The sequence below is a fragment of the Lissotriton helveticus genome, chromosome 10 (assembly GCF_964261635.1).
Source record: "Lissotriton helveticus chromosome 10, aLisHel1.1, whole genome shotgun sequence".
NCBI lineage: Eukaryota > Metazoa > Chordata > Amphibia > Caudata > Salamandridae > Lissotriton > Lissotriton helveticus.
In genome coordinates, this window is record NC_136071.1 from 1,167,133,157 (window position 1) to 1,167,157,713 (window position 24,557).

The window sequence follows — 24,557 nt, forward strand, 5'->3', positions numbered from 1 at the left end:
ACTCTGAAGGTTTTACTGAACCTTAAGTGCTGGCGAAGCACTTTGCTGGGGAATTCGCTGACCCAATCGGGGTCCTGATCGATAGCTGCAGAGAGGGTGGAGCGCAGGCGTTGCTTCCGAACTGCGGGTGCTGGTCGTATCCTGGTGGTCCTGTCCTGATTCCTAATCTGAGGGTTTCCTGTCCTGTCCTGGGTGTCCATTCTGCACCTGCTGTCCAATGAGGGGTATCCTTCCTTGAGGGTTTCCTGTCCTTAACTGACCCGTGGCCAGGGTTTGGTTTTTCACACCAGTCTAGGTAAATATCACTCTGAAAACTCTGAATCTTGCACCTTTCTGAATTTCTGTCTTTTGCTTTAATAAAGACATACCTTTGCATATGTTAATTTTCCATGCTTTCTCCCGCAACCATTGAATCATAAAGTTATTATCCATTTATTTCATAACGTGTTCCTATGTTACCCTACCTGTTAGAAATTATATTTTGCATTGCAGTTTGTCATTTCCTGATATGGTCTAGAACCTCCTTACTTAAACTGTCTAAAGAACTTTTTCCTTAAAGCATAGCGTGTCTCTCTACATAGACTCTCCTATAGTTATATAAATGCCCCGAACTCCTGTCTCATTTTTGAGATAATTCTAGAATACTAGTCCTAATCCTTCATTTTAAATATGTCCTGGTTCCATTAGTTTATAAATGGTTGCATTGACTTATTTGCTATTCAGCTATGTACTTTCTGTTATCCTGATTACCGATTGCTTAATTACTGTGAATTTGATGATTTCTGAATTTTACTAAATTAGATAAAGACTTTAAAACTTCCAGTTGTCCGTGGTCATTTTACAAAGAGTATTGAATGTTATTTGTGGGGTTTGTATTTTGCTGCCTTTCCTTTTACAGCTAGCTCCCTGATCCATTGTGGTCATAGGTACCCGTGTCGGTGGATGGTAAGTTGGGTACTCTGAGGAATAACGAAAGGAACTCACAAATACCTGATAGCAGACGTGAGGTCATCCGATCAATGTATATGGTGATTTGAAATATATGGGCCCGAAGCCGGAAGTGGCGAAATTATTGGTCGGGTGACCCGCGCGCTCACTTACAGTAGCTGATCTTGAGTTTCAGAATGTCATCCCTGCTTTGAACTTTCCTCCTTTCCCAGAGTGAATCACCGTGGGCGCTGCCTCCCCGTGATCTTTATGGATACTCCTCCAGGTGCAGCCACTTTTTCTTCATTTAAGCACGAGCTAGGTTTGAACCTCTGTGTGTAATTTGCACTTCTGTTTACTACCTACTCTCTACTACTCACTCTACTACTCTCTACTACTCACTCTCTACTACTCATTCTCTACTACTCACCCTACTACTCACTCTCTACTACTCACTCTCTACTACTCTCTACTACTCACTCTCTACTACTCACTTTCTACTACTCTACTACTCACTCTCTACTACTCACTCTCTACTACTCACTCTCTACTACTCACTCTCTACTACTCACTCTCTACTACTCACTCTCTACTACTCACTCTCTACTACTCTCTACTACTCACTACTACTCACTCTGTACTACTCACTTTCTACTACTCACTCTCTACTACTTACTCTCTACTACTCACTCTACTACTCACTCTCTGCTACTCACTCTCTACTACTCACTCTCTACTACTCACTCTCTACTACTCTACTACAGGCTTTGTTCCAGAACATATTACTCATCATTGGTGGGCGTAAGCCCTTTTAAGAAGAAACTTTCGACTTGCGAATCAGCATCTCAATTCTACCGTTAACACTTTAAAACATTTTTGGGGGGGATAGGATATGTCATATCTTTGCATGTGTTTTTCTCCTGCTTTAATGCAACCCAATGATTGCCAGGTAGTTTGCAAAAAAGGGATGGCACGGTTTATGCCTAACATTTTTTTTGCAGCTGAGAACTTGACCGGAGGCTTTCCTCGGCACTAGCCTTGCAAGATTAGGCCTGGTCGACAGCTACGTTTATCTCATATTTATTCTGCTTTTGAGGTATTGATTGATAAGTCTACACATTTCTCTTGCAAATCTGATTTTAATGCTATGTTTTGGATGCAGTGAAATTACATGTGTGAAACCGTTCCTTGAAGACTTATCTGAGCAGCTTTCTTATATTAGGTAGCACCTACCAGACAGCCCCAGCTGTTTTTATGCCAAAAGACCTTATGTCCGCTTACAATGGGTTTAGACCCCGTCCACTTCTCAGCATTATTTGACTCTGTCACTGTCATTTGTTTACTTTTTAGGTCAAGCCTGGGCAGCGTATGCGCTGCTCTGCAAGGCATGCTGTATTCAGGTTGGGACTTGAAGCTCCGCCCATATTGGCCATTGGCTTGTGTCATTGTCCTTGATAAATGCAGGCTTCTGATTCGTTAATAGCGGTACAAAATGGGGTGGTAAGGGACGGAGCATCTGAACCAATCAAACACTCACACCCAGTCAAAAGATCTGGGTTTAATCCATCACCGTTCTTTAGCCCACTCTGCCACCCCAGTTCAGACATGGCTATATGCAAATCAGTCTGACCCTGTGCCTCATGGGAACAGTCCAGCACGAACTGCCAAGCCATGCCTTCCCTCGACCGGAAACAAGCTTCCGAGGACCGGTTTCTGGCATTACAGCCGTCTTCAGCCCCGCTTGCTTGAAAGCGGGGCTGAAGATCAGTTGACTGGGGGTGAGTGTTTGATTTGCTCAAACGCTCCGTCCATCATCCCCTTTTGTATTGCTTTGTTCGCCCTAAGTGTGGCAGGGTATGCTCAGACGTGAGTCCCTTGCTTACTTGGCCACTGGATTCAAGATAGCCTGGCTGATGAGGATTATGAATCCGAAACCGGTCCCAGGATGCTTGTTTCCGGTCCATGGAAGACATGGTTTGGCAGTTCGGGCTGGACTTGTCCCATGAGGCAAAGGGTCAGACTGATTTGCATATAGCCATGTCTGAAATGGGGTGGCTGAGTGGGCTAAAGAATGGTGATGGATTAAACCCAGATCAGTTGACTGGGGGTGAGTGTTTGATTTGCTCAAACGCTCCGTCCATCATCCCCTTTTGTATTACTTTGTTCGCCCTAAGTGTGGCAGGGTATGCTCAGACGTGAGTCCCTTGCTCACTTGGCCACTGGATTCAAGATAGCCTGGCTGATGAGGATTATGAATCCGAAACCGGTCCCAGGATGCTTGTTTCCGGTCCATGGAAGACATGGTTTGGCAGTTCGGGCTGGACTTTTCCCATGAGGCAAAGGGTCAGACTGATTTGCATATAGCCATGTCTGAAATGGGGTGGCTGAGTGGGCTAAAGAATGGTGATGGATTAAACCCAGATCAGTTGACTGGGGGTGAGTGTTTGATTTGCTCAAACGCTCCGTCCATCATCCCCTTTTGTATTACTTTGTTCGCCCTAAGTGTGGCAGGGTATGCTCAGACGTGAGTCCCTTGCTCACTTGGCCACTGGATTCAAGATAGCCTGGCTGATGAGGATTATGAATCCGAAACCGGTCCCAGGATGCTTGTTTCCGGTCCATGGAAGACATGGTTTGGCAGTTCGGGCTGGACTTTTCCCATGAGGCAAAGGGTCAGACTGATTTGCATATAGCCATGTCTGAAATGGGGTGGCTGAGTGGGCTAAAGAATGGTGATGGATTTAACCCAGATCAGTTGACTGGGGGTGAGTGTTTGATTTGCTCAAACGCTCCATCCATCATCCCCTTTTGTATTGCTCTGATTCGTTAATAGGCTTGTTAGTCTCTCCTTAGTACCGCCATGTCTCATTTTGTAACCTCCCATTATGACACCCCCTGTTATACTTGTTGTTACTCAGTAGGCTTTAATTATAGCCTCCGAACATTATTTTCTCATAAAGCGTTATCCTGCCAGCTATTGTAGACAGGACACACTCTCTCCTAATGCTTTTTGAGAAAAAAATTGTAGTATGAACGCATTTGCAATGCAATAGGTCTTGCATTTGCAAGAGTTTAAGCTATTAGCATTGTAAATGACGATGCCTTTTATTTACCGTTTTAAAAAAAAAACACAAAGAAAAAGCATTGTCATTCACAATGCCAATAGCTCAAATTCTTGTAAATGCGAGACCTATTGCATTGCAAATGCCTGTTTTTTCGTGGGGCTCTTTAAGTTAGCTTCCCCTCACCTCCCAAATTTTCAATACATAGACAATTAAAGGGAGCAAGTTGAATGGCTGTCAAATTTAGCTTCTCCAGGACGATCTCCGAGCATAGGTAAGCTATATCGCAAGACGCTGATGGGGAAGGCTGCAGCCTGCTACAACAGAGACACAACATCTCAGATGCCCTCAAAGATGGCTTCTTCTTCCCGTGGCAGCCACTACAACCTGAAGGTGGGGAAGGGTGCGTTGTTGAGGGGACGAGGATGGAAAAAGAATACTTTTTTGAAACCTTTTTCCCACAGCCTCTGACGGCTGCCTCAGAGGTCTCCCAGCAGTCTCTGAGAAGGCAGAGGCTGATCAGCCAAACCTAGCGCTGCTAGAAGAGCAGCGCCAGGATTGGTCTGAGCGGCTTGCTCTGCCGCTCAGACACTGCCTGTGAGCCAGCGGCATTTCTCCAACTCGGCTGTGAAGACAGCTGGGTTGGAGAAATAGAAGTGCACATGAATGTTTGGCCAGCCAAACATACTTGCACACTTCTAAGTGCCACCACCTGCCTGTCATGGGCTGGCCCTGCACGAATGTCAGAACCAATCAAAGAAAAATAAAATGTTATTGTTTCTTTTCTCCGATGAGTGGGGCGATGCTCCTCTGCCATTACAGAGGAGCGGCCCAAGCGCTGTTACCATTTATTTATCTGTAGAGAAAAAAACAACACACAAAACACCCACAAAACACACACACACACACACACACACACACCCGTGCATATACAAACAAGCACCTGGCCTTGGGAAGTTGATACAATGGTAATTTTTTTTTATTGCATACATATGCCACAAAAAGAAAGAAAACTACTGCCTAAACATGGTAGTAAATGCATCAATAAAAAAATACAAATTTGAAAAAAATATTAACCATCACATATAATTTAGTAGAACAGTACCGCTGCTTTTTAGCAGGTACTAAGAAGGGGTATAGAATGAATATGCTACTTACCAGTATGCATCTGTTCTTGGCATGTAGGGCTGCTAACATTCATATCTTAGCATTAGATCGCCGCCTAGTGTTGGGCTCGGATGATTGCACATTGTTGTCCTGGAAGAGTCTTCGAAGTATCCTGAGATAGGTGGCTCCTCCCCTGGACTACAGTGCGCATGGGCATCGGCTCCATCCCCAGATTGTTTTTCGCCATTGTGGCAGAAGATGGAGTGAAAGTGTAAAGGATGTCCATGCTAATGAATAAATACAATAGTATATCTGCAGCTGCGACAGGCACCGGGGAGGAGGGCGGGCGATATGAATGTTAGCAGCCCTACATGCCAAGAACAGATGCATACTGGTAAGTAGCATATTCAGTTCGAGGCATGTGGGCTGCTAAATTCATATCTTAGCATAGAATACATAGCAGTCCCTCCATCAGCGGCGGTTGCCCGTGCCAGCTGCAGAAACCTGAAAAAGTGTCTTGAGAACAGCCTGTCCTACAGCTGCTTGCTGCTTGGAGTGCACATCAACACAGTAGTGTTTTGTGAAGGTATGTGGTGTGACCCACGTGGCTGCTCTGCAAATATCCTCTAAAGGAATGTTCCCTAGGAAAGCCATGGATGCCCCCAGTTTGCGTGTGGAGTGCGCTCTGGGGGGTATTGTTAAAGTGCGCTTGGCTTTTTGATAACATATCTGGATGCACTTAACAATCCACCTGGCTATCCCTGCTTTGGAAATTGGGTTGCCTTTGTGTTGTGGTGCGAAGGCAACAAAGAGTTGTTTTGTCTTTCTAAAGGGTTGTGTTCTGTCTATGTAGTACATCAACGCCCTCCGTACATCTAAGGTATGGAGCATTCTTTCCGCCACCGTTTGCGGGTTTTGAAAGAATGCTGGTAAGTCAATAGTTTGGTTAAGATGAAACTGTGACACCACCTTAGGAAGGAATTTAGGGTTAGTGCGTAGCACTACCCTATTTGGGTGAATTTGAATGAACGGCTCTTGTATGGTGAGCGCTTGCAGCTCACTGACACGCCTCAGAGACGTAATAGCTATCAGAAAGGCCACTTTCCACGTAAGGAATTGGAGCTCACACGAGTGCAGTGGCTCAAATGGTGGCCCCATCAGTCTGGTGAGAACGACGTTGAGGTTCCACACCGGAGCTGGTGGTGTTCTTGGGGGAATGACTCTCTTCAGACCTTCAAGGAAGGCTTTAATGGCGGGCACTCTGAAGACAGAGAGGTGCTGCCTGTTCTGAAGATAAGCCGCTATGGCTGAGAGATGTATCCTAATGGAAGTGTACGCCAGATTGCACTTGTAGAGATGTAACAGATAGCAGATGATGTTGGGAATAGATGCATCTAGTGGGTTGATGTCATTGGACGTACAGTAGATGACAAAACGCTTCCACTTAGCAGCATAGCATGCTCTAGTAGTTGGTTTCCTCGCCTCCTTGATGATACTCATGCATTCTGGAGGTAGGTTAAGGTATCCAAACTCTAGGACTTCAGGAGCCAGATCGCCAGGTTGAGCTGTCGTGGATCTGGATGCTGAATGTCTCCATGGTTCTGCGTCAAAAGACTGGGCGTGAGGCGCAGTCTTTGATGCGGCACCACTGAGAGTTCGAGGAACGTGGTGTACCATGCTTGTCGTGCCCACGTTGGAGCAACCAGGACGAGAGTCATGGAGTGCTGCCTTAGCTTTCTTGCGACCAGCGGTATTAGAGGGGCTGGCGGAAAAGCGTATGCAAATTTGCCTGACCAGTTCATCCATATCGCATTCCCCTGCGACTGTGGGTGAGGGAACCTGGCGGCAAAGAGTCGGCATTTTGCGTTCTCCTTTGTTGCGAACAGGTCTATCTCCGGATGACCCCACTGCTGGAAGAACGGGTGGAGAACAGAAGGGTGTATCTCCCACTCGTGCATCTGATGGCTGTATCTGCTGAGCAGATCCGCCATCTGATTGTCCTTGCCCGGGAGGTGTTCTGCCATGAGGAAAATGTTCCTCTGAATGGCCCACTTCCACATGCTCTGAGCCAGATGAGACAGCTGTGGCGAGTGGGTGCCCCCCTGTTTCTGAATGTAGTACATCGCGGTCATGTTGTCCGTCCGGACTAGCACGACCTTGTTGCTCAGATGTACAATGAAGGACTTGAGCGCCATGAAGATTGCCATCAGTTCCAGATAGTTGATGTGCATCTTCTGTTGCTGCGTCGTCCATAGTCCCTGCACTGTGTAAGTGAGCACATGTGCTCCCCAGCCCTGGAGGGATGCGTCCGTCGTCAGGACAATCTGCGGCACGGGCTCGTGGAACAGTCGGCCCTTGCAAAGGTTGTGTGGAGTCCACCAATGCAGAGAGTCGTATGCCCGACTGGTAACCAACACTAGGTCTGTCAATTGCCCACGAGCCTGTGTCCACTGATTCGCTAAGCACTCCTGGAGCGGGCGCATATGTAACCGTGCGTGAGGGACTATGAAGATGCAGGAGGCCATCATGCCAATCAACTGCATGAACACTCTCGCTGGCAGGGAGTGTCTTGGTCGGAATCGTTGGATCAGTGACTGAATGCTGTCGATTCTGACTTGGTTCGGCTGAGCCATGGCTGTCAGGGTGTTGATCGTAGCACCCAGGAACTGCCGGACCTGTGCCGGCTGAAGATGCGATTTTGGGTAATTTAGGGAGAAACCCAGATCGTGAAGAAGGTGAATTGTAGTCGACATGTCTGCGGCGCACTGTTGCTCTGACTTGGCTTGCACGAGCCAGTCGTCTAGGTAGGGGTAGACATGGATATTCTGCCTCCTGAGGTGCGCCGCCACTGTCGCTAGACACTTGGTGAACACCCTCGGGGCCGTAGTGACTCCGAAGGGTAGGACTTTGAACTGGTAGTGCCTGCCTTGAATAGTGAACCTGAGGTATTTCCTGTGTGACGGGTGTAGTGGAATGTGGAAATAAGCATCCTTGAGATCTAAGGTCGCTAAGAAGTCTCCCTGGTTTAGCAGGGGAAGAATCTGTTGTAGTGTAAGCATATGGAAATGCTCTGACAGTATGTACAGGTTGAGGGGACGTAGATCGAGAATGGGCCTGAGAGAACCGTCCTTCTTTGGAATAAGGAAGTACAGGGAATATACCCCTGTGCCTTCCTCCCCCACCGGCACGAGCTCGATTGCGCCTTTTTGCAGCATCGCCACCACTTCCTGCTGCAATAAGTGCAAGTGCTCTACGGACATAGGCCTTTGCCTCGGTGGGATGTTGGGTGGAGTGGATGTCAGCTCTAGGCAATAACCATACTGGATTAGTTGTCGCACCCACCTGTCTGTGGTGATGTTTCTCCAGACGGGCAGGAACTGCTGCAGTCTCCCCCCGACAGGTGTTATGTGGTCGGGGGGCAGTGACAGAAAGTCACTGTTTGCTTGGAGTAGAGGTGCGGGAGCTGTTGTTTCCTCTGCCGCGACCTCTGTTGCTGTTATTCCTATAGCCTCCCTTGTTCTGTTTAGTGAACGAGGATTGCGCCCCACCTTTGGAGAACTGGGATTGTTGACCCATCTGTCCTCTGGTGACTCCACGTGCACCTGAGCGACGAAAATTGCTGCCACGAAACTGTTGGGACTGCAGGGCCCCCATAGACTTAGCAGTTTCCGTGTCCTTCTTTATTTTCTCTAGGGTGGTGTCAACATCCGGGCCAAACAGACTATCAGGATTGACCGGCTGATTCAGAATTGTTGTTTGAATATCCTGCTTAAACCCTGAGATGCGTAGCCAGGCTTGTCTTCTCAGCATAACGCTAGTGTTGATAGCCCTAGCAGCTGTGTCCGCAGCGTCAAGTGCACACTTGATGGCTGCGTTTGATATTAGCTTGCCTTCCTCAATAAGCATTTTGGTGCCTTCTTGGAACTGTGGGGGCAGGTGTTGTATAACCTGTTCTAGGGTGTCGTAGTGCGCCCTATCATAACGCGCCAGGAGCGCTTGTGTATTTGCGATGCGCCAAAAGTTTGCCGCCTGTGCAGCCACTCTTTTGCCTCCTGCCTCAAGCACTTTGGACTCCTTATCCGGGGGAGGAGCTTCACCCGTTGTCTGGGAGTTGGCACGTTTCCTGGCATTGGCAACCACAAGAGAGTCCAGTGGCAATTGTCCCCGGATGTAGACGGGGTCCGCAGGTGCAGGCCTGTACTTCTTTTCAATGCGAGGGTTGACCACTCTCGCCCTCGTAGGCTCCTTAAAAATGTCCCCAGCATGTTTGAGAACACCTTTCAGCATAGGAAGTGTCTTTACTGTCCTTTCAGATATGGCAAAGGTGTCAAAAAGGAAGTCTTCCTCAACCGGGTCGGCATGCATGTCCACATCATGATTGGCTGCCGCCCGTTCAATTAGTGCATGAAATCCTGCTGAGTCCTCAGTCGGGGATGCACGTGCATTAAAGGTCTGCGGGTCTTGGCCCACACCTTGGGTGTTCTGGTCACCAGTGTCGTCGTAAGAATCTGGTTGTACATCAGGTTCATCGACAGGGAAATTGTACTGTTCATCCTCATCATATTCCTCACCCACAGAGTGTTCTGGGGAGGGAGTAGGGCTCCGTCTTGGAGGAGGCTGAATCGGTTCCGTGAGGCCTGAGGCGTCAAGGGGCACCCTCTTCTTTTTCAACGGGATGACGTAGGGGTCCACCGGCTCCGAAGTGATCTTCCGTTTATAGAGTGTCAGCTTGCCGGTGGCAGCATCGATGAAATGCTCTGAATCGTCTTCCGATTCAAGTACACGACGTGGAAGAGGGTCAGGCAGCGAGGAACCCTGTTTCGGAGCCGATTTCGTCGAAAACGCTTTCGGCGCCTCCTTAGGTGGCAAGAGAAAAAGGAGTTTCCCAGAAGGCTTAGCCGGAGCGTTCATTTGCGGCTGCGGTGATGGCATCGGAGCCGATGGAGCAAAGGCTTTCTCCCTGATTCTCTGCAGTGACTCCGCAATGGGGGACGGTACACTGCCAGTGGGTTTCGTCGCCGACAAGGATGCTTTGAGCGGTCCCTCGGATCCGACGTCCTCGCGGGCCTTGTGCGTTTTGGGCGCGGAAACCGTCTTCGGCACCTCCGAATCTTGAGGCCGGGGCGCAGACTTCTTGGGCGTAGCCTCTTTGGAGCCGACTTTGGCGGGCTTGGACGGCGCCGGAGCCGCTGATCCGTGCCGACCATCTTTCTTGGGGGCCCCTTCTTCGGGCGTCGGTTTCGATTTCGGAGCATCGGAATCGACAGACTTCCTCGGCTTCTGCGGACCGGAGGTCGACGGAGCCGACGGGGTGACGGGCACCGACTTCTTCACAGGCACGGCAGCCATCTTAGGGACACTCGAGTCCTTTGGTTTCAGTTTCGATTTCGGGTCGGCCATTTTAGGTGTTGACGACCCCGACGGTTTCAGTTTCGGTTTCGAAACAGCGTGCCCAGCAAGTGAGTCCGTAGCCGGGCCCGAAGGCGGGGCTGTGGCTTGCGGCAACGGGTCCTGGGTAAGGCCGACAGGCGATCCCGTGTCCCGGTCGGTATCATCGTAACCTTCGGGGCAGAGCTCGTCCGCAGAGCTATCCGCCGCGGCCCCATAAATCTCATCGTCGTCTCCTACCTCTTCGACGTATTCGAGGACCTGACCCGCGACTCCGTCGTCGTCTCCCGGATCCGCCTCGACCTCCGTCTGTGATGGGGAGATTTGTAGAAGGTGACCCTGGACCTCTTCTTCCGGGTCGCCGAAGATGTTCTCCGGATCTGGGGCCGCTTGCCTAGCTTCCAAGCGCACCGCGCGCCGAAGCTTGAGAGTTTTCTTGGAGCGGAACTGTGCACAGGCCTTGCACTTGCCGTCGTCGTGGTCCGGTGAAAGGCACTTGTTACACACGGGGTGTAGATCGATGTGTAGGTACTTGGACCCACAGAGCGGGCAGTATTTAAACGGGCTCCGCTCCATGTCCGTAAAGGCTTGCTGTCGTGTCGCGATGAGAAGGCCTCAAAGTTTAGAAAGCGAAGAAAACTCCGCTTATTCCGGCTTCAAGAGACGGAAGACTCGAGACCGAGCGCAGACAATACCGACGCAAGAAAATCGAGGCCTTTTGGCCGGTAAAAGATAGTATTACTTGGTTCCGACAGTAAGACGTCGAGACCACATCCGAACCCAATGGCGGAAAAAAACAATCTGGGGATGGAGCCGATGCCCATGCGCACTGTAGTCCAGGGGAGGAGCCACCTATCTCAGGATACTTCGAAGACTCTTCCAGGACAACAATGTGCAATCATCCGAGCCCAACACTAGGCGGCGATCTAATGCTAAGATATGAATTTAGCAGCCCACATGCCTCGAACACCCTTTTTAGATTTAATGAACATCACAGGAAATGATTTTAATGGACACTAGCAACAGCTAGTAGTCGCTTTGAATTGCTGTAACCTGAAAACAGTTTAAACAAGTGGGACTAAAAATAATTGAATAAAAAGATAGGGAATGGAAAGAAAAAAGGATCAGCTAAGTAAAGCTTTGGCTCACTTACTTTAAGCAGCTGTACACATGAGAACCCAAAATCATGTCGCTCAAAGAAGAGGCCAGACACGCTGTCCTATTCTACACGCTGAGGTGGATGGGAGCAAAAGGTAAATGACAGTGATACAGTGAGTGCGATTGTCAGCTTGATCATGGCTCTGTGATAGTGCATGTGTGATCCTGTCAATGGGCTGCGTGGTGAGGGTGAGGCAGAGTGCAACAGCAATCTGTGATGGTGTGTCCATGATTGTGTGATGTGTTGAATGAAATGCAAGGACGGCGATGCAGCAATGTGATGGTGTTAATGTGATGGTGTAAATGTGATGGTGTTAATGAGGGGCGTGTGACAGGATGAGTTCTATGTGGTCAGGGCAATGGAAGTGAATGTGCTAGTGTCATATAAATGTGGTGGTCTGAGACTAAACGTGTACTGCTGAGTGTAATGCAGTGAGTGTGAGATGATATAGGGCAGGGGTCTTCACATTGGGGGGCCTCAAGTGATTCCAAGAAGAGGGTGGAGGCTGGAGGGGCAGGCTGTGGCCCAAAGCAGCATCATGCCGATAACAGTGCTTTGTTTCAAGGGGGGGGGGGGTTGACCTGGAGTAAGCCGCTCTCTAATGGGCCATCACTAACAACTTTTGTCATTCATATCCTGGCTGGGAGAAGGTGTCAAAAGGTAAGGGACTCCAATTATTCTTCAAACCCGCCCCCATGTCTAATAATCATGCTCTGGATACTTTTACACGTTAGTAAGACGTACTGACCAGAATAGTATGTTTGGCAATCATGTATTTGGTTGCATGTTTAAAACGGTAATAGAACTTAACTGCAATGTTTAAATAAGTCTAGCCCCTTCGCAGCGGGGGTAATTCCCCCGCTGTGCTGGGGGGCACGCACATGGCCCTGGTGCTCGTGACGAGCTGAGCTAGTCACGCAGCACGGTGGCGCTGTGCTCATGACGAGCTGAGCTCGTCATGTCTGCGCCCGTTTTTCAGAACGTTCAGTACAGCGGGGGAATTAGCCCCGCGTGCGAGCGTTGCGCGGCTAATGACGAGCTCAGCTCGTCATGAGCACACGAGCACCGTGCCTCATGACGAGCTGAGCTCGTCATGAGCATGGAAGAGGCTAGACATATTTAAACATTGCCAATTTATTAGAATAAATGGGAAAAATTTAGACGGGGGCAGATCATTTTTTGTCCCACTAGGGAGGGGGCACATCATAAACATTTTTGCAGACCACTGATCCAGGGTAATGTGAGGGGGTGGGTGATATGCTCGGCATGTGGCTGAACACACTGTCCCCAGAGAAAAATGTGCCGAGCGAAAGCCCAGGTGGACTCCAACACTGTTCTTTGCATGATTATTTTTCCAAATAATGTGATTTGAACTTTTGAGAGCTAAGAAAATCATTTATTGTGAAAAAGAAACACCTAGTAACTACAGTGTACTGAAAAGTGCTGCACTTTAAAGGCATCTCCTTCCCTTTCAAAGTGTGCAGATTCTACATAGATCACTCTGCTCCTGCTAGCCAGGGAGCACTTTACACCCAGGTGCAACCTTACATCTCAGGTGCGTATGCAAATAAAACACTGAACCAAATTTGGCCTCCGTGCAAAGACCCAGGTGTGCACACTTGACATTAGTGATACCTCATTATTGATCAATCTCAGATATGGGGAAGCAGAAGACTTGGATTGCCGTCTATGCTGTTACACTTAAGTGAACTATTGTGATCTTGAGCAAATGACAAAATTGCAATGTGCGTCAGTGCCCTTACCATACAATGTTTGCTTTGGTGGAACACTGGGTTTACATGCTACATTAAAAAAAGCTTTGAGTTGTGTTTTCTGTTATTGCATGACTTCTGTAAGGTACTACTACTAGATATGCACGCGTAGCACTGTATTTTATTGTGTGTTCTTGCTGTTTTACAGGATTGCATTGGTTTTTAGTAACTATGCAAATGAAAATAAACAAACTTATTGCATGAGTAAAGTTCTGGTGACAGTGAAGAATAAAGTGGGAATGTGAATTAAGAGTCTAATAAAGTTAAACGGCTAGATATTCCTTTTCCGGATATACAATGCATAAAGTCACAGCCAGGCAAAGGAAACGGGTGTCAGTGTAACACAAAGGGTGTCCTGAATGAATGCAAAGCACCTTATGTGTTCCTTGTTTACCTTTGGAGCTGATCCATTAAGCAAATCATTTCCATTCTGCAGTTTATATTGTGTCTTTACTTCACGCCCCAGAGGCGCAATAATAGTACATCTAGTCCTGAGCCCTGACAGCAAGCGACTGTCTGTTGCAGATGGAGGGAGGCCTCCGAGTCCAGTGTGTTCCTTCTGCTCCACTGAACAGGAGCACACTGGCTAAGTAGAGTTTTAGACACACACCTTTCAGGGAAAGCAGCTCTAAGTGTCCGCAGACTTACTCACTCGTGAGAGACTGTCTTCCCCGCTGCTGGATGTGCCACACAGCAGACCCTGAAACTGCAGGCTTTTGTACACGGTTAGTAATATTGTAGTTGTATTGATATAGCGCTTACTACCCCAACGAGGCGTCGAAGCACCTTTCATTGAGTAGCACCCTACTCCGGAACCCAAAAGGATTAGTGGTGAATTAGTACAGAGAATTATGAGTTAATCTGAGCGGGGGACAAGTGAGTCTGGTGGATTGACTAGGATAATTGGGGGATCGAAGAGGGAAGAGTCTAGAAAGTGTTTTTTGGGAGATCACAGAGGTTTGGGATGAGTAAAGGGGAGATGGAGGAGGGAAGAGTCTTTAGAAATGGATAAGGAAGATAATAGTACGAAAACCTGGGTTGCTGAGGGTGGGATCCATGCCTGATTTTCAGCATAGCCTCATTCTACACAAGTTTGTTTTATATTCATTCAGTGTAATTTGTGATATCCCAGTGGTGGTTGTAGTTCAGATTGGTTTTCCACCGACAAGGCGTTTTTTTAGGGTCTCGGCCTGCGAAAGACTGCGCACATGCGCAGTCGAGCTGGCGACATTTAATGATATAGGGTATTTTTCACTAGCGAGGTTAAGCCCCGCCCCTCTTTTCCATTGGCTGGCGTCACCGTTCATGCTAAACGGTGGCCAGCCATTGGAAAAGAGGTCCTAGTGACGTTCTTCTTTCTCTTTTAGCCCAGTCCTTTTCAGACTGGGTTCCTTGACTTACTGGTGGCGTAAAAGGTTTCTTATGGCCATCTGTTTCGCCCCATAAAGAAGATAAGGAACCTTTTACTGCAGCAGTAAGTCAAGCCGAGCCCGACTGAAAAGGATGGGGCTAAAAGAGAAATTTCCTTTATTTTAGTATGATTGCGGCACCCGTGCATTACTTTTAAAATGTTATTAAGTAAAGCGCGGGTGCCGTGATTATATTAAAATGAAAGAAATAGAAAAAAAATCTATTTGTTTCATTTTGGTATAATCGCGGCACCCGCGCTTGACTTTTAACATTTTAAAAGTAATGCGCGGTTGCCGCGATTAACCAACATGAAAGAAATAGATGTTTTCCTGCTGCTTCCTCAGAGTCAAAGATCACAGAGTGAGCCCTGGTTGACCTCTCACAGTGAGCCTTAAGTGCTTGACTTTGATGCCGTCCGAGTCAAAGATCACACAGTGAGTCCTGGTTCACCTCTCACAGTGAGCCTTAAGTGCTTGACTCTGATGCCCTCAGAGAGTCGAAGATCACACAGTGAGTCCTGGTTCACCAGTCACTGAGGCAAAGTGCCCAGGGCAGGGGCACAAGTGGTGAGTGAGAGTACCCAGCGGGCACATCGACCAGCACTCACTGGGTGTCCCATGGGTGGGGGTTGGGGGTAGGCCTCGTGGTCACAACTCGAGATCAGAGGTGAGGCCACGTGACACGTCACTCCCTGCCTCTGAACCCAGGCGTCTTAACCCACCTCGTGCTCCTCACCAAGGACACACGGCGCTTTACCAAAGGTTGAAATGAGGCGCTCGAGGAGGATATGAGCAGTTCCTTCACTTGCAACTCTGGAGGAACCTGTTGCGCCGGTATCCTCCCTGCCGCCTCACGCCCTGGGTTCCACCGGGTGTCCTTTACCCTACATTAATATCCTTCCGCCGTCAGTGCAGGCTCGCAGGGGTCTGAGTGAGGGACTACATCAGGACCACAGACTCCTCTACGCCTCACACTAATGTGCGAGGGGCGTGCGCTCGGGCAGTAACCCCAGCCCTGCTGGCCTGTGTGCGTGTGAATGAAGGCGTCAGAGTTTAGAAGGAAAGCAATCGCGCTGCGTTTGATTATATCTAGATTTGATGCCGCGAGGATATAAGGTCTGGCGTCATGATTCCTAAAGGGCCTCCCGTGACGCATGCAGCGCTGTTACTGGAGCTGCTTCTTGGTGCTAAGAGGGGCTTCGAGGGACACCATTGTTTGATCAGAGGATGAAACTGGGCCCGAAGACTCGTCTGAACACAGACGTGTGAACACGGAAAGAAACTGACACAAGTATTATTTCTTTATTACAAGAAGGGGCGGGGCTTGCACGCTCAGTCATTGCACAGATTGTACACAAACTGTTCTACGGCAAGGGCGGTGCCACAGATGCCTCGATCCAAGACAGAATCCTGGAATTGTATTGACTGACATCTCCAGTAGGACATGAAGGATGTGTACAATGCAGAGTTTAATATTTAAACACGGCTGCTGTTTCCTCCAGCAGGGGGCACCCTTTCCTCAGTCTCTGTTTGAATCCCAGCGCATCCAGAGCATGTCTCAGGCCGGGCCTGAAATGGTAATGTCTCAGGCCGGGCCTCTAACGTTAATTTTTCTGGCCGGGCCTGTAATGTTAATGTCTCAGGCCGGGCCTCTAATGTTAATGTCTCAGGCCTGGCCTCGCAAAGTTCCTTTAATCACATCCATTGCACACGAAGGAGGAATCGTGAATTCACAGACAGCTCACACTGTGAGCTTGCCTCTTAAAGCGGGTCGGGCGGGGGAAGAGACAGGCGTTTTTTCGGTCTCTTTTCACCAAGGCCAGTAGGGCTGGGCAGGAGTCTGTCCCATGTCAGTGAGTTCTCAATGAAAAGGCTGCAGGGCTGGGGCTGCAAAAATTAGGATCAGTTACACTCCAGGCTACTGTATACAGGCTAGGTCGGTAGGACTATGGGGAGTCATATATGCTACCTTGTTTGTGAAAAGCCGGTAGGGCTGGGGCGGAGAGAGTCGGGGAAGGGATCAGTGACATGCTAGACCACTTTATACAAGGCCGGTGGGGCTGTGGTGAAGCCGTCCGGGTCCGGTTGGGACCCGTGGTTGGGGGTGGGGCTGTTGGCGTCGGAGCCAATCTCACGCCCATTGGGTCTCTTTGTGAACCCCATGGTTTCTGGGCGGTCTGCAGTCTGCGCCTTTCTTTCTTTTGTGTAGTTATTCATTAGTTTTGTTTATGTTTCATTGTCCGCACTCACTGCAGCGCCCATTTCAGCAGCTCCCTGATGTTTGGAGATAAGTGGATGATTGTCAAAGGCTCCGCATTTCACCCGGCCTGTCCCTTTAAGAGGCTGGGCGCCTTCCTCCTCAGTTTGCCAATGGGATCTTTCTCGACTTCGGAAAGAGGCTGACATAAGAGACCTGAGGAGATTATCAGCCTTTGAGGGGGGTCACGTGAGTACGCCCCATCCAGAGGACAGTCCGGACACACCCCCGGCAGCTCACACCAGAGCGAGCTAGAGAGATGTCCTGCACTCACCCGGAACCCCCAACCTCTCCTCCGACTGAGTGACCGCGGCAGAGCCTCGCCCGCGTGTGTGTGTGTGTGTGTGTGTGTGGCTCTGTGGGTGTGTGGCTGTGTGTGTGTGTGGCTCTGTCTGTGGGTGTGTGGCTCTGTCTGTGTGTGTGTGTGACTCTGTGTGTGTATGTGTGTGGTTCTGTGTGTGTGTGTGTGTGTGCGTGTGTGTGTGTGTGCGTGCGTGTGTGTGTGTGGCTCTGTGTGTGTGTGGCTCTGTGTGTGTGTGGCTCTGTGTGTGTGTGGCTCTGTGTGTGTGTGGCTCTGTGTGTGTGTGGCTCTGTGTGTGTGGCTCGTGTGTGTGTGGCTCGTGTGTGTGCGGCTCGTGTGTGTGCGGCTCTTGTGTGTGTGTGTGTGTGTGTGTGTGTGTGGCTGTGTGTGTGTGGCTGTGTGTGTGTGGCTCTGTGTGTGTGTGTGTCTCTGTGTGTGTGGCTCTGTGTGTGTGAGGGGGGCTGTGTGTGTGTGTGTGTGGCTCGTGTGTGTGTGGCTCTTGTGTGGCTGTGTGTGTGTGGCTGTGTGTGTGTGGCTCTGTGTGTGTGTGTGGCTCTGTGTGTGTGTGTGTGTGGCTCTCTGTGTGTGTGTGTGGCTCTGTGTGTGTGTGGGTGCAAATGCAATAGGTCTCGCATTTGCGGGAGATTAAGCTATTGGCATTGTAAATGACGATGCCATTTATTTATCTGTTTTGAAAACCAACACATAAATTTAAAAAAACTGTCATTTACAATGCCAATAGCTCTAACTTTTGCAAAGGCGTGACCGTTGCATTGTAAATGCTTATTTTAGTTTGCAAATAACCTTGGCCCAGTTTAACAAATCTTCACAAATTTCCCTCCCCCCACACCCCCAACAAAAAAGCAAATCCACCATAGCTCCTTCCTGGAAAGTTTCAGGGTGATCACAGGGTGATCAGTCAAGCAGGTGCCAGAAAAATGGAAGGTCCCAAATTGCAAAATCTGTTCCCCCATGCACCCTTCTATGTAAAGCTTGATTTATTGGTTTGACTATGTTCCCTCATGTACCCTTCTATGTAAAGCGCTCTGATATCTGCGAAGATCTTGTTCGCGCTATATAAAACTGTTAAAATAAAAATAAAAATAAATACAATGCCAATAGCTCTAACTTTTGCAAAGGCGAGACCGTTGCATTGTAAATGCTTATTTTAGTTTGCAAATAACCTTGGCCCAGTTTAACAAATCTTCACAAATCTCCCTCCCCCCACACCCCCAACAAAAAAGCAAATCCACCATAGCTCCTTCCTGGAAAGTTTCAGGGTGATCACAGGGTGATCAGTCAAGCAGGTGCCAGAAAAATGGAAGGTCCCAAATTGCAAAATCTCCAAGCATTTTTCCATAGACTCTAGCGCAAAAAGTGCTGAACGGATTTACACCATATTTGGCAGGAAGCTAGCCAAATATTGGTCCGCAGATTGTGCTTTTTGTCATTTGGTGTAAACCAGTCCAGTAGTTTTTCTGAAAATAAGGCAGAAAAAAATGTGTATACCTGGACAGTTGGGTCCATGAGAGTCTTGCGGTACCGCCAATTTAAAAACAGAGAGTTCTGATTGGCGCAGGGAGCTTTTTTTCACCCTTAGGCCATCTCACTCCCACGAGACATACTCTGCGGCAGCGAGCGCTTTGATTGGCTGCCAGTAACATGAGAAAAAAGTTTCTGGCAGCCATCACAGGACTCTGGGACTTAGTCCCCTATCTTGACCTTTAAAATATAAATATATATGAATATATAGCTACCGTCCATCTGCTTTGATTATTAAAATATAATATAGATGAAATAAAGAAAGTTTATACTGTAGCCGAGTATACAGTGCTGTGGTTTCTAGCTGGAAGTGATATATATATCTATATATATCTATACCCTGATATGCAGAGATATATATATATATATATCTCTCAGGGTAAGGGTATCCTGCCCCCCGCCACCCCCCATGGGCCTAAATACATTAAAAAATTGCACATTTTGCAGCGATCCCATGGGTGTACCACGGGATCACTACAAAACAATTTAAAAATAAAATGTATGCCACCATTTTATAATCTATATATGGGATGGGCAGCGTCAGTAGCCCATTTAGGGCCCCGGGGAACCCATAGACTGGGTATATTTAAGAGTGGGGGTGCACAACCCCCCCCCCCCCAAGCCGTTTTTGACCCCCAGGGAACCCATCCCCCCAAAAAAATATATATCTATATTTATAAAAACACTACACACAACGGATAGGAAGGAGAGCACCGTGAGATATCTAACCATGGATTTCTGTTACTAAGTATTTTCAGCAGCTTTGGAGATGGTCATAGGGCAAGGATTGGCCTCCGGCCAGTTGTGCTACATTAAAGAATGTGCAAAATAACGTATCCTGATGAAAGACCTAGATTTCGAATTATGTGCTATACATCGTAGTAAATAAAAAGTGATAGGTGCTATAATACAAGTGTTTGGTGGTTAATATTGTTGCGTTCAGATATGTTCCTATTCTTGATGGCCTTCCCTTGAAGGTCATCTTTGCTGCTTTTCACAACTGTGTCAATTAGTTGAATCTATGTTTGCAGATAGGAACATTATGTTCTTAAACTGTTTTGTGATGACCCCGGAGTGGTGGCAAAATGTCCCAATGCATTGATGAAGAGGAACATCTTACCAAGAGCTTTGGCATCCTTTGTAGACCTTGATCCAGTGCTAAGAAAGCGGTCCTCCTACCTAGAGGTCGCCCTAGCAGTCCTTAGGCGTGGGAACGAATCTCACCGTCTTGTAGTATGGATCTAAAGTAGAAACCATTTGTGTATGCTACACCAACGTAAATAACGGAAACTTTGCTTACCTAGCGCATGACCGCAGCTGCGGCATGGCTCCGTGAGGCTGATGACGATCTGCTGCAGATCCACCCTGGGAGGAGTCGGAGGGGGGTTCGGGTTCTTCCAGCCATTGCACTTACACGATTCCTCAGCCTGAAACCAACATTTTAAACAATATTTAAAAAGTGCAATGCAAGGAGCCTTTAAATACAGTACAAATACAGGCACGTCCATTAGACATGAGAACTGCTGGCCAGAAAACATCAAAAATGCCTTCAGGCTTTGACATCCATTGATGCGCAACAGCGCCCGTGGACTATCGGGCATAAAGCAAACAGGACAGCCAACAAAACCTTCCTGCATATTATTCATTTTCAATAATGCAAATTATAAAACAGAGCAGTGTTTTTTACCAACAATTTTGTTTATTTTGAAAAAGTTTAGTATTGGAGCCTGTGGACAGAAATAGGACTCAGCCCCATTCTCACCTTTGCCAACCCTGAGGCACACTAATGATGCGTTTCAAGCATATAAACTGGCTGTAGACATTTTGCCTCAACAACAAGCGAAATATTACAATAGTTAATGGAGGATACCTATAATCGCTCCCACCCTGCAGGGGCACCGGGAATCCCTAAAACTCTGACCACAAAGGAGAGGGCCAATGTTCATCGTCATGGACAAAAGCAACTTCAACATCAAATCACCACAAACAAAGGCTCCTCTTTGAAAAGCTATGATGAGTCTCTACCTACTGCTCCTGGCTCTTGGACCGGCCTGACACCGTCACCATCCTATATGTTGGGTACCCGCAATCCTCAGAAGATACCTGAAAAGGCAGACACTGCCTCTGCAACCCCTCTAGTACACATCCTGCCTAATCTCAACTCCAAGATCACATAAAACACCATAGCCAGAGGTTCTGCCTGTTGTTCCTGCATCAAAACAATGGCCGGCAACACCTCCAATCCCACATGGAAAATCCCAGACCGTGGCATAATGCACGCTGAGTCAAAGCTATGGTAGACCCGCACATGTGGCTCGCAACCACCCTACACCTTTCCGATCCACGTAATGGATAACTTTCAGAGACCACTGCAAGCCTTCCTAAGAAACACTGTCGCTGGCCTGTGTCTGCAATACAAATATAACAAGCATGGCTGCGTTTAAACAACTATTAGAAATTGAAGCAGACACCTATTGTTTCAGAGAAAACGTATTCTATCTCCCTGCAAAATCTAGTTTGTTTGCCTACGTAAGCCCAATTACTGAATTTAAAATACAAACATATTTACGAATGTTTTTTAAAACTATATTTCCCTTTCATTTAATGTTATAATCAACATAAGTCTGAGAAAATATAGTATCAAACATCTGTAGCAGTAAAAAGCTGGCATGACTAAGATTAATACATTAATATAACTCTCAACCACAATTCACATCACAGTACAAAGCTTTCCCAGCAGGGCATCTGTTCATCATTCCTCTCTTTTTGCACTCCAAGACTGGCAACCTCAACCTTCTGTCCAGTACACCCATGGCTATAGGTCGAGGCTCCTGCCAAGTGGTACCTGGTTTCAATGTACCTGGTTTGGGGAGAGGATGTAGCCTTACGGCTAGAGCGATCGACCTCAAAGCTGGGGAACCGGGTTCGAGTCTCGGCAACAACGCTCAACATGTGATTTTGGGCAAATCACTCATCTCCCCGTGCCGAACAAAAAATGAATGTGTCCTCATGTAACGAAACTGGTGCTCATGTAAAGCGCTCTGATACCCGATGTCTCGGGTCTAGTTCGCGCTACATAAAACTTAAAAAAAAAAAGCTAATAAAATCATTAATAAACTCATTGCCTCCATCCTGGCCTATCCTTTCTCCTCATTAAATTCCCTGAGTAGACATGCTTTGGTCAGGATGGTCTGAAATCTGGAGTATATATGATGACATGCCGGTGGCTCGACTGCATGAGACACAAAGTAGATGAGAGAGCGGAGAGCCCTGTTTGGTTCTTCTCTCAACCCTCCAGTTATCAGACAGATTCGACCGGTCTTTACACTCTGTTGGTTGCAGATATATCCGCAGTATTTGATCCAGAAAGCCAGGCCCAACTCAAAGTTAATCGTGTACATGTGCCATGTAATCCCACCCATTGTTATGAAAGGTTTTCTAATGCCGCAAGGTTATAATGCTCGTTTGCCACTGCTAACAAATGCCAAACAAGTGTAACTCATCTCAGATTTCTAATAGTACTTCTAAGTGGTATAAAATCACGTTTTCCCCCATATTTGTCAACTTTTCAGTTTGTCAACAGTAGCGTGGCCCCTTCCATGCGCAGTAAGTCACGGAATGCTCTAGTGTGGACAGCAGCGTGTAAGCGTACGGGCGGGCCCTCTTCCATGCGCAGTAAGTCACAGAATGCTCTAGTTGTGGACAGTAGCGGGTAAGCGTACGGGCGGGCCCTCTTCCATGCGCAGTAAGTCACTAAATGCTCTAGTTGTGGACAGTAGCGGGTAAGCATATGGACAGGTCCCTCTTCCATGCGCAGCAAGTCACTAAATGCTCTAATTGTGGACAGTAGCGTGTAAGCGTACGGGCGGGCCCTCTTCCATGCGCAGTAAGTCACTAAATGCTCTAGTTGTGGACAGTAGCGGGTAAGCGTACGGGCGGGCCCTCTTCCATGCGCAGTAAGTCACAGAATGCTCTAGTTGTGGACAGTAGCGGGTAAGCGTACGGGCGGGCCCTCTTCCATGCGCAGTAAGTCACTAAATGCTCTAGTTGTGGACAGTAGCGGGTAAGCGTACGGGCGGGCCCTCTTCCATGCGCAGTAAGTCACTAAATGCTCTAGTTGTGGACAGTAGCGGGTAAGCGTACGGGCGGGCCCTCTTCCATGCGCAGTAAGTCACTAAATGCTCTAGTTGTGGACAGTAGCGGGTAAGCGTACGGGCGGGCCCTCTTCCATGCGCAGTAAGTCACAGAATGCTCTAGTTGTGGACAGTAGCGGGTAAGCGTACGGGCGGGCCCTCTTCCATGCGCAGTAAGTCACTAAATGCTCTAGTTGTGGACAGTAGCGGGTAAGCGTACGGGCGGGCCCTCTTCCATGCGCAGTAAGTCACTAAATGCTCTAATTGTGGACAGTAGCGTGTAAGCATATGGACAGGTCCCTCTTCCATGCGCAGCAAGTCACAGAATGCTCTAGTTGTGGACAGTAGCGGGTAAGCATATGGACAGGTCCCTCTTCCATGCGCAGCAAGTCACTAAATGCTCTAATTGTGGACAGTAGCGTGTAAGCGTACGGGCGGGCCCTCTTCCATGCGCAGTAAGTCACAGAATGCTCTAGTTGTGGACAGTAGCGGGTAAGCGTACGGGCGGGCCCTCTTCCATGCGCAGTAAGTCACTAAATGCTCTAGTTGTGGACAGTAGCGGGTAAGCATATGGACAGGGCCCTCTTCCATGCGCAGCAAGTCACTAAATGCTCTAATTGTGGACAGTAGCGTGTAAGCGTACGGGCGGGCCCTCTTCCATGCGCAGTAAGTCACTAAATGCTCTAGTTGTGGACAGTAGCGTGTAAGCGTACGGGCGGGCCCTCTTCCATGCGCAGTAAGTCACAGAATGCTCTAGTTGTGGACAGTAGCGGGTAAGCATATGGACAGGTCCCTCTTCCATGCGCAGCAAGTCACTAAATGCTCTAATTGTGGACAGTAGCGTGTAAGCGTACGGGCGGGCCCTCTTCCATGCGCAGTAAGTCACAGAATGCTCTAGTTGTGGACAGTAGCGGGTAAGCATATGGACAGGTCCCTCTTCCATGCGCAGCAAGTCACTAAATGCTCTAATTGTGGACAGTAGCGTGTAAGCGTACGGGCGGGCCCTCTTCCATGCGCAGTAAGTCACAGAATGCTCTAGTTGTGGACAGTAGCGGGTAAGCGTACGGGCGGGCCCTCTTCCATGCGCAGTAAGTCACTAAATGCTCTAGTTGTGGACAGTAGCGGGTAAGCATATGGACAGGGCCCTCTTCCATGCGCAGCAAGTCACTAAATGCTCTAATTGTGGACAGTAGCGTGTAAGCGTACGGGCGGGCCCTCTTCCATGCGCAGTAAGTCACTAAATGCTCTAGTTGTGGACAGTAGCGTGTAAGCGTACGGGCGGGCCCTCTTCCATGCGCAGTAAGTCACAGAATGCTCTAGTTGTGGACAGTAGCGGGTAAGCGTACGGGCGGGCCCTCTTCCATGCGCAGTAAGTCACTAAATGCTCTAGTTGTGGACAGTAGCGGGTAAGCATATGGACAGGTCCCTCTTCCATGCGCAGCAAGTCACTAAATGCTCTAATTGTGGACAGTAGCGTGTAAGCGTACGGGCGGGCCCTCT

General features: G+C 48.4%; 1 protein-coding gene across 2 annotated transcripts in view; it reads right to left on the bottom strand.

Annotated features, from left to right (window-relative positions):
• Positions 1 to 24,557, bottom strand: part of KAT2B (lysine acetyltransferase 2B) — a 296,390-nt gene that overhangs the window by 193,034 nt on the left and 78,799 nt on the right. For both annotated transcript variants that reach the window (XM_078663996.1, XM_078663997.1), the window contains exon 2: positions 20,225 to 20,351. In XM_078663996.1, the coding sequence (XP_078520122.1) occupies positions 20,225 to 20,351 (127 nt within the window). The remainder of the gene's footprint in view (positions 1 to 20,224; positions 20,352 to 24,557) is intronic.